Source organism: Bos mutus, chromosome 14 (assembly GCF_027580195.1).
Source record: "Bos mutus isolate GX-2022 chromosome 14, NWIPB_WYAK_1.1, whole genome shotgun sequence".
NCBI classification, from domain to species: Eukaryota; Metazoa; Chordata; class Mammalia; order Artiodactyla; family Bovidae; genus Bos; species Bos mutus.
Window position 1 is genome coordinate 69,683,778 of NC_091630.1, and position 10,772 is coordinate 69,694,549.

General features: G+C 45.4%; 1 protein-coding gene across 1 annotated transcript in view; it reads left to right on the forward strand.

Annotated features, from left to right (window-relative positions):
• The window catches only part of LOC106701275 (uncharacterized), a 12,734-nt gene extending 2,987 nt beyond the window's left edge, over positions 1-9,747 (forward strand). The window contains exons 2-3 of the mRNA XM_070382807.1: positions 7,233-7,957; positions 9,341-9,747. Of these exons, the coding sequence (XP_070238908.1) occupies positions 7,233-7,957; positions 9,341-9,440 (825 nt within the window). The 3' untranslated portion in view covers positions 9,441-9,747. The remainder of the gene's footprint in view (positions 1-7,232; positions 7,958-9,340) is intronic.
• The last annotated feature ends 1,025 nt before the right edge of the window (positions 9,748-10,772 follow it).

The following is a 10,772-nucleotide window of genomic DNA, read 5'->3' on the forward strand; positions in this document are numbered from 1 at the left end:
TCTCTAGTTCTAAAACATTTCAGTCACTCTGAAGTAAAACATCTTCATCATTAAGTAGTTTCTTTCCAATATTCCCTCCCTTCAGCCCCTTGCAAATACTAATCTACATTCTGTCTCTATGGATTTTATCTATTCTGGATATTTTATATAAATGGAATAAAACATGATGTGACCTTCTGTATCTATCTTATTCTTTCATTCCTTTCTATGGTTGAATAATGTTCCACTGTATTATATAACAAAAGTTGTGTGTCCATCTGTTGATAGACATTTGTGGTGTCTATCTTTCAGCTATTGTGTATAATGCTGCTATGAATATGCTTATACATGTGCTTACATGCTCATCGGTGCTTATATGAGTAGTTTTCAATTCTCCTGGTGTCAGAGTCTGTAACAAAATACCATTGACTTCGTGGCTTGTTGTTCAGTTGCTCAGCTGTGTCCAGCTCTCTGTGACCCCATGGACTGCAGCATGCTAGGCTTCCCTGTCCTTCACTGTCTCCTGGATTTGCTCAAACTCATGTCCATTGAGTTGGTGATGCCATTCGACCATCTCACCCTCTGTCATCTCCTTCTCCTCCTGCCTTCAATCTTTCTCAGCATCAGGGTCTTTTCCAATGAGTCAGTTCTTCACGCCAGGTGGCCAAAGTATTGGAGTTTCAGCTTCAGCATCAGTCCTTCCAATGAATATTCAAGGTTAATTTCCTTTAAGATTTACTGGTTTGATCTTCTTGGAGTCCAAGGGACTCTCAAGAGTCTTCTCCAACACCACAGTTCAAAGGCATCAGTTCTTCGGTGCTCAGCCTTCTTTATGGTCCAGCTCTAACATCCATACATGACTACTGGAAAAAACCATAGCTTTGACTATACAGACCTTTGTCGACAAAGTAATGTCTCTGCTTTTTAATATGCTGTTGAGGTTGGTCATAGCTTTTCTTCCAAGGAGCAAGCGTCTCTTAATTTCATGGCTACAGTCACCGTTCACAGTGATTATGGAGCCCAAGAAAATAAAGTCCGTTACAGTTTCCATTGTTTTCCCATCTCTTTGCCATGAAGTGATGGGACCGGATGTCATGATCTTAGTTTTCTGAATGTTGAGTTTTAAGCCAGCTTTTTCACTCTTTCACTTTCAAGAGATTTTAAAGTTGTTACAAAACGTGGCCACAAGGCGGCAGCATTTCTTCATGCCCAACTCTGGCTCATTCCGCAGGCAGGGCCGTAAGGAAGATCCTGTTCGCAGACGGTCAAGAGTGCAGCGCGCCAGAAGAAACGCTCAAGGGTCTCATCTCATTCCTTCTACCCCTTCCCCTTTATTCCGCAAAGCACATCCCAGTTCCTGGAACACCACTCTGTGGAGGGTGGGGCGACCATAAGGAAGGGGGCTGGCGGGGGTTGGGGGGCGGGAGAACCCCAGCCCAGAGGACACGTGGAGCCCAGGGAACATTTCAAAGCTCCTCCAGCCCAGAGGTTCCACCGTTCTTTCGATGCAGTAGGCTTGATTTCTCTGCGGGAAGGCCCACTTGGATCCAGAGATTGGGGACTCAACCTGAAAGCAAGAGGCACTCCAGGTCCATTGTGGGGGCACATTGCCTGCCTCATCCTCCCAGCTTCCTCAGCTCCACAACACTCCACCCTTGGTACCGAAGCCTGCTCTGGCTCCAGGGATATGATACCAGCCCAGGTCACCATGGCCTAAAGGAATAGAGTTAGCATTTCTTGTGTCTTTTCATTTTCTACTTAAAAAAAATTTGAATTGGAGTATATAGATGAAGTGCTCAGTGACGTGATCAGTGCAAAGAAACAGAGGAAAACAACAGAATGGGAAAGACTGGAGAGCTCTTCAAGAAAATCGAAGATACCAAGGGAACATTTCATGCAAAGATGGGCTCAATAAAGGACGGAAATGGTATGGACCTAACAGAAGCAGAAGATACCAAGAAGAGGTGGTAAAAATACACAGAAGAACTGTACAAAAAGATCTTCACGACCCAGATAATCATGATGGAGTGATCACTGACCTAGAGCCAGACATCCTGGAATGTGAAGTCAAGTGGGCCTTAGAAAGCATCACTATGAGCAAAGCTAGTGAAGGTGATGCAATTCCAGTTGAGCTGTTTCAAATCCTGAAAGATGATGCTGTGAAAGTGCTGCACTCAATATTCCAGCAAATTTGGAAAACTCAGCAGTGGCCACAGGACTGGAAAAGGTCAGTTTTCATTCCAATCCCAAAGAAAGGCAATGCCAAAGAATGCTCAAACTACTGCACAATTGCACTAATTTCACAGGCTAGCAAAGTAATGCTCAAAATTCTCCAAGCCAGGCTTCAGTAATACGTGAACTGTGAACTTCCCAATGTTCAAGCTGGATTTAGAAAAGGCAGAGGAACCAGAGATCAAATTGCCAACATCCATTGGATCATAGAAAAAGCAAGAGAGTTTCAGAAAAACATCTACTTCTTTATTGACTATGCCAAAGCCTTTGACTGTGTGGATCACAAGAAACTGTGGAAAATTCTTCAAGAGATGGGAATACCTGACCACTTTACCTGACTCCTGAGAAATTTGTATGCAGGTCAAGTAGCAACATTTAGAACTGGGCATGAAACAACAGACTGGTTCAAAATTAGGAAAGGAGTATGTCAAGGCTGTATATTGTCACCTGCTTATTTAACTTATATTACATCATGTAAAATGCTGGGTTGGATGCAGTACAAGCTGGAATCAAGATTGTCGGGAGAAATTTCAATAACCTCAGATATGCAGATGACACCACCCTTATGGCAGAAAGCAAAGAAGAACTAAAGAGCCTCTTGATGGAAGTGAAAGAGCTAGCTTAAAACTCAACATTCAGAAAAATAAGATCATGACATCTGGTCCCATCACTTCATGGCAAATAGATGGAGAAACAATGGAAACAGTGACAGACTTTATTTTCTTGGGCTCCAAAAATCACTGCAGATGGTGACTGCAGCCATTAAATTAAAAGATGCTTGCTCCTTGGAAGAAAAGCTATGACCAACCTAGACAGCATATTAAAAAGCAGAGATAGTACTTTGCTGAAAAGGTTGGTCTAATCAAAGCTTTGGTTTTTCCACTGGTCATGTATGGATGTGAGAGTTGGACTATAAAGAAAGCTGAGTGCCAAAGAACTGATGCTTTTGAACTGTGGTGTTGGAGAAAACTCTTGAGAGACCCTTGGACACCAAGGAGATCAAACCAGTCCATCCTAAAGGAAATCAGTCCTGAATATTCATTGGAAGGACTGATGCTGAAGCTGAAACTCTGATACTTTGGTCACCTGATGCGAATAACTGACTCATTGGAAAAGACCCTGATGCTGAGAAAGATTGAAGGTGGGAGGAGAAGGGGATGACAGAGGATGAGATGGTTGGATGGCATCACCGATTCGATGGATATGAGTGTGAGCAAGCTCTGGGAGTTGGTGATGGACAGGGAAGCTTGGTGTGCTGCAGTCCATGGGGCCTCAAAGAGTTGGACATGACTGAGCGACTGAACTGAACTGAATTCTCATGTTGAAGAGGTGTATTTTGGGGTTGCATTTGCTCCCCCTCACTTTGGATGTATCCCAGTTTGCTTACACAGTCATCTATGGAAGACATCCTGATATTTGAAAGTTTGTAGGTATTACAAGTAGAGCGGCTGTGCATTATTGCATGATAGTTTTTATTTGGACACCTTTTCAAAGCTGTTTTCTAAATACTAGATGTGCAGTGTTTGATCTTCAGGTGAGCCTTGTTTAGCTTTGGGAAAAAAACAGCTAAGTTGCTCCGTGGCACATGGGATCTTCCCAGATAAGGGATCATATTTGAATCTCTTGCATTGTCAGGTGGAGTCTTTACCACTGAGCTACCAGGGAAGCCCCTGGGTTTTTTTTTTTTTTTTTTAGTTTACTAGTTCTAATAGATGTGTGGTTTTAATTTGTAATTTTCTAATGATATATGATTTTTGAGTATTTTTGATATGTTTATTTAGTATCTGTATGTTTTCTTTGGCCAGGTGTTCAGATTTATATATCTTTAATGAGGCTGTTTGTTCCAGATTTTTTGGTATTATTTGAGTATACAATGTTTTATCAGATATGTTTTTTGTAGATATATTTCTCTGTTTGTGGCTTGTTGCCGGGGTCCAGCCCCGGCTGATCCAGGGTATTCGAAGGAGAGGCGGCTTTGGCGACCTATGTATTTATTTATTTATCAAAGATATAAAGAGTAATAGAATGAGGATAGCTCAGTAGGAAAATTCAGTGGAGAAAAGAAGCTGAGTGGCTTGGTTTACGCGGAAAATCAATATAACCCGTGACACCAGGTTAGCTCTGACCAAGGAGGCCATAGGCGCCCTCTCGAATAGCGGAAGGTGCCCCACCTTAGACACTTTCTCAAGTGGGTCTTAGAAGCCCAGGCAAATAAATGGTTGCAGAGGATATCCGCGCTCCAGATGGAGACTCAGCTGGAAATTGAGGGGAAGAATGACATGGGGAGACCACGCGTTGGTGAGCAAGGCCTGTAGCTTTATTTTCAACAGGGGCTTATATATCCTAAGTTACACATAGAGGATAATAGGGGATGCAAAGTCAGCAGTCTTTGATCCTTATCAAAAACCAGGGTTTCTTTCCTGCAAATTTATCGTATACAAATGGTTTAGGTGATTTACATCATCTTCTGGCCAGAAGGCTTATTAACATTTTATGACTCTTGACAAAGACTTATCAACAAAGACTTATTTTCCCTAAGAGTAATTATTTTAAGGTTTGGCACCATCTTCCGAAGATAAAATTGCATTCCTATAGGGTGGATGTGTAATGGGTTTACAACAAAGGAAAGAATTTATTACCTTAAGGGTCTAAAGTTACTAACACCAAGGCCACTACTTATTTTTTCTACATACCGACTATATTAATTAATACACATTCAAGGATACAATTCAGGGGATGTGGAAACTTGGCAACAAGCATTGGCTCATCAATGAAATCTTTTACTAGTTTTATTCTGACAGTTTCTAACTCTCTGAGAGGCTCTAAGCTATTTGAATATCTTAAGCTTCCCGTGCCTCTCGAGGCTGGGAGACTGTAAACAATCGTATGCATAGCTGTAGGAGTCCGGGTAAACTTGCCAGGCGAGTTAGAGAGCTATCTGAGGGGTTTGGATTTAAACACTCCTAATTGCCCAGGAACTTTTATTAATTGGAGCTGTAAGTTAACTCTTTGTCAGAGAGAGCGAGATGGTGGTAGGGGACAGCCCCCAGTAAAGTCAGAGGTGAGAGCACAAAGCAATAAAGTAGGCAGACTCTGGTTTTTTGGGGGTAGATGCTCGAGAATATCCAGGGGGACTCCTGAGGCTTGATCCTGCCTTTGAGTATGCCGAGCCTCCTTCCTCATGACCTTTGTCACGAGTGGAATGTCTCTCGCCGGCTCCCGGCAGCTTGTGTTTAGGTTTTCTGAATAAGGTCTTTTTTGAGTTTATTTTTAATTTTTTAAAGGTCATGTTTTAAATTTTGTATATTTTTTGGGATAGAGTTCAGGTTTTTTTTTTTCCTGTTAATATTCATAAGCAAAACTGAAGTACTGTAGATACAGCTTTGCATTTTATCTGTTGAGAAATTTAAGTGAATTTGGTATAAGTCATAAAATTTCTTTCTACTTTCATTTGATTGCATATGGATTCCAGTTATTTATACAACAGGTTTTGGAGATGTCTTGGGAAGTCAGTTTCCCCAGGTGAAACCGCATCCATGAAACATCAGCTCTTTTCAGCTCCTGTTCTGTCATTGAATTTAACTTGCTTTGAGATGATTCCACTGTCTCATACTAGCAGAATCACAGAATGTTTGTCTTCTTTTGTTCTGGTTTGTTTCACTTAGCATAATGACTATAAGGTTCATCCACGTTGTAGCAATGCCAAAGAATGCTTGAACTACCGCATAATTGCACTCATCTCACACACTAGTAAAGTAATGCTCAAAATTCTCCAAGCCAGGCTTCAGCAATACGTGAACCATGAACTTCCAGATGTTCAAGCTGGTTTTAGAAAAGGCAAAGGAACTAGAGATCAAATTGCCAACGTTCGCTGGATCATAGAAAAAGCAAGAGAGTTCCAGAAAAACATCTATTTCTGCTTTATTGACTATGCCAAAGCCTCCGACTGTGTGGATCACAATAAATTGTGGAAAATTCTGAAAGAGATGGGAATACCAGACCATCTGATCTGCCTCTTGAGAAACCTGTATGCAGGTCAGGAAGCAACAGTTAGAACTGGACATGGAACAGCAGACTGGTTCCAGGTAGGAAAATGAGTACATTGAGGCTGTATATTGTCACCCTGCTTATTTAACTTATATGCAGAGTACATCATGAGAAACGCTGGGCTGGAAGAAGCACAAGCTGGAATCAAGATTGCCAGGAGAAATATCAATAACCTCAGATATGCAGACGACACCACCCTTATGGCAGAAAGTGAAGAGGAACTAAAGAGCCTCTTGATGAAAGTGAAGGAGGAGAGTGAAAAAGTTGGCTTAAAGTTCAACATTCAGAAAACTAAGATCATGGCATCTGGTCCCATCACTTCATGGGGAATAGATGGGGAAACAGTGGAAACAGTGTCAGACTTTATTTTTTGGGGCTCCAAAATCATTGCAGATGGTGATTACAACCATGAAATTAAAAGATGCTTACTCCTTGGAAGGAAAGTTATGACTAACAACCTAGACAGCATATTCAAAAGCAGAGACATTACTTTGCCAACAAAGGTCCGTCTAGTCAAGGCTATGGTTTTTCCAGTGGTCATGTATGGATGTGAGAGTTGGACGGTGAAGAAAGCTGAGCGCCGAAGAATTGATGCTTTAGAACTGTGGTGTTGGAGAAGACTCTTGAGAGCCCCTTGGACTGCAAGAAGATCCAGCCAGTCCATCCTAAAGGAGATCAGTCCTGGGTGTTCTTTGGAAGGACTGATACTGAAGCTGAAACTCCAGTACTTTGGCCACCTCATGCGAAGAGTTGACTCATTGGAAAAGACTCTGATGCTGGGAGGGATTGGGGGCAGGAGGAGAAGGGGACGACAGAGGATGAGATGGCTGGATGGCATCACTGACTCGATGGACGTGAGTCTGAGTGAACTCCGGGAGTTGGTGATGGACAGGGAGGCCTGGCGTGCTGCGATTCATGGGGTCGCAAAGAGTCGGACGCGACTGAGCGACTGAACTGAATTGAATGAGAGGAAGGGGCGGGGAGGACGTGGTGCGGAGCGCGCGGGCGGGGCTCCTCCTTCCCATCCCAGTTCCCCGCGGCCCCGAGTGGCGGCGGCGCGCGCGCTCAAATGCGCGGCCGGGCCTTATAAAGAGCGCACGGCTAGGCGCGCGTTCCATTGTGCAGAAGGGCACTCGGCGGGCCGTGCCGTGGGCCTGCGCAGTGCGGGCCGCTCCCCGCCCCCCGCTGCCCCACCGACCCCTCAGCCAGCCGGCCCGGCCCAGCCTCGGCTCCGCGTCCTCGCTCGGCTCTCAGCCGCCCCTTTACCCTGCAGCGGCCAGCCCGGTGTCCAGCAGCATGTTCAGCTGGGTCAGCAAGGATGCCCGCCGCAAGAAGGAGCCGGAGCTCTTCCAGACGGTGTCCTAGGGGCTGTGGCAGCTGTACGCGCAGAAGCTGCTGCCCCCTGGAGGAGCACTACCGCTTCCATGAGTTCCACTCGCCCGCTGGAGGACGCCGACTTCGACAACAAGCCCATGGTGCTCCTCGTGGGCCAGTACAGCACGGGCAAGACCACCTTCATCCGGCACCTGATTGAGCAGGACTTCCAGGGGATGCGCCTCGGGCCCGAGCCCACCACCGACTCTTTCATCGCGGTCATGCACGGCCCCACCGAGGGCGTGGTGCCGGGCAACGCGCTCGTCGTCTACCCGCGGCGGCCCTTCCGCAAGCTCAACGCCTTCGGCAACGCCTTCCTCAACAGGTAGCCACTCCTCGATCCGGGGTGGGGGCAAGGGGCCGCCGGGGTCCCGACCGTCCAGTGACTACTGCCCCCGCGAGACCCCTCAGCGACCACTCCCCGGAACTTGGTCCCCTGCCACTTTTCAAAGAAAACCCTTACCAAGGGGTCTGCGAGTAGGTGTCGCCGGCTCCCGCGGCTCTGTCTCCCCGCCGCCCCCCTCCTCCCCGAATTTCCCAGGTTATCGGTTTAACTCCCAACCCCCAACCCTGGCAGATCCCAGACTCCTCACATCCCTCAGGTAGTGTTGGTTTCCACCTCCTTCCCTAAGGCTGGGCGCACCTAATTCATTCAGACCACCCCCCCTCACCCCCTCCCTTCAAGGGTCTGTTTCTTAAGTGTCCTGGAAAAATATAGTGAAACCTTAAGGCATTCACTTTGCTGGTGTGGTGTGCCTCCCTGGAGACCGGTGGTTTGTGGAGGAAGGACCGTGGAGATCTGGATGGAAACCTGTTGCTTGAGTTGTTTCAGTCCGGTTTCTTTAGTGATGAGTGAGAGATGGAGTATTTCCTGCCATATCAGTAAACAAGGCTGTCACAGCCATCAGCAATTCCAGCTCTCCAAATGTGGATTTCTGAACTCCGAGGGCACCCGGGAAGAACAATGCCTGCAATAAGGCAGCCATGAGGTTGCACCATTCCCGACGGTGAGCACTGAGGAAACTCAGGGTGTGAAAAAACGTAGGATACTGACCCCAGATAGCTGAGATGCGTGTGAGAGAAATGATTTTAGTGGGCCCAGACTCTAGCCTCTTCCCACATGTAGAAAAGTGCTAAATTCCTGGAGATATCTGGTTTTCTTTAATTCACAAAAATAACGTTTGATGTTCAGACTACTTGTGCTTTGTTGCAAACCTATATAACCTGACCCCCCCCCCCCAGGGTTACTTGAGATTACTTTATTTAGGCTTGAAGTCCTAAAAATTCCCACCAAAAAACTGTAACTCTCAACTTTTAGGTTGTGACTATTTTTTAAGTTGACATTAGCAAGATTGGGTCTGTTAAGTGTTTACTTATTTGATGAAGAAAAGCAAGATCATGCCTGTCGGAATCAGCCCGTCTTGCTGGGTATCCTGAGGACATTGCTCTGGCAGATGTGGAACCCTGCAGACAGCAGCAGGGGTGCTTTGTGCCGACCTTCTGGTCTGTTCTTAGACTAACATGTGAGGAAGGAGCTGTCCGTCACACTAATACCCACTCACTTCAACACTGGGATCTCAGACATTTTGGAAATGAAACAAAAGGGTTTATGTGAAGTCTCTTCTGGAATTTCTATCTTTGGTAGAGAATCAAACACTGATAAAACTAGCCGGTTCTGTGACCAGTAATAACATTTCTGTAATGACAGGTGTCCCGGGACCTGCACCCTTGGGTCTGCTCTGCCTGCCTCGCTGCTGGCTGCAGCGTGCTCTCGCCTCTTACTTCAGACAGAGAAATGTACTTACTGACTTCAGACAGAAAAACTCATTTGTTTTTGGAAACGTGTCTGCACCCACATCTTTTCTCCACAGTGGCGTCTGGGGAGGAGGTGACCCACCCACCTCTGTTTACTGGGGCTGGTCCCGGTCCAGTGCTTCAGAAACTGTGTACAGGCTGCATGTGGGACAAAAGGGAATTGCAGCTTCACATTCCACACTTTTGTTGCTCAGGTGGGAGGGAGGCTGAGACTCCTTGGGAAGTCAATGACAGAGCCTCCGAAGTAAGTTGAAGTGATTTTGTTTGATCAAACTAGCTATATATGCCTTAACATTTATAAACCTGCAGCAGGATAATGTATTGAAATTCAATATGTATTTCTTCTGTTTTTTCCATTCTAAGATGGTACCAGATCTTGGTGTTCCCTTGCCTCCAGGATTTTCTTTTTAATTGGAATCAAAGGATGGAGGTTTTTTTTGTTTTTGTTTTTGTTTTTTTTTTAATTTGGCTCCACTGAGTTTTAGTTGCAGCATGGGGGCTCTTTAGAAAGATCAAAAAGATTGTCTTTAGAAAGACAATCCTAACATCGTCCACCAGGTGAATGACTGGACACACTGTGGCAACCCTCCCCTGGAACACTGCCCTCTGTGAAAGGACAACCATCCGTGCAGCCGCACCGATGCTGAAAGAGTCAGTTCAGAAAGGCCACGTGCTGTAAGGATCCATTTATATGACATTCTGGAAAAGGCAAGACTGTGGGATCAGCAAACACGGGCAGTGTTAGGACTGTTTGAGGTCAGCATGTGTTTTGGTGATGGAACTCTTGTGTGTTCTCCTTGTGGTGACAGTTATATAAATCTGTACATGTTAAAACTCTTGGAACCATATATATGCATGCACGCATGGGTCAATTTTTGTGTAAGCAGTTTTTTTTTTTTTTAAAGGGAGAGAGAGGTCATTTTTTAAAAACTTCTGCCTTTGGGGTACTTCCGGGTAGACCAGCATTTAAGACTCCAAACTTCCAATGCTGGAGAAGGAAATGGCAACCCACTCCAATATTCTTGCCTGGAGAATCCCAGGGACAGAGCAGCCTGGTGGGCTGCCATCAGTGGGGTCACACAGAGTCGGACATGACTGAAGCGACGTAGCAGCAGCAGCAGCAACTCCCAATGCAGGGGGCCAGGGTTTGATCCCTGGTCAGGGAACTAAATCCTGCATGCTGCAATTAATTTTTTTTAAATGAAAATAAAATGCGTTTCTTGTAGACTACATATAGTTGGGTCATATTTTTTTAATCCATTCTCACAGACTCTTTTGATTGGTGTATTTAGACCATTCACATTGAAGGTGATTATTGATATAGT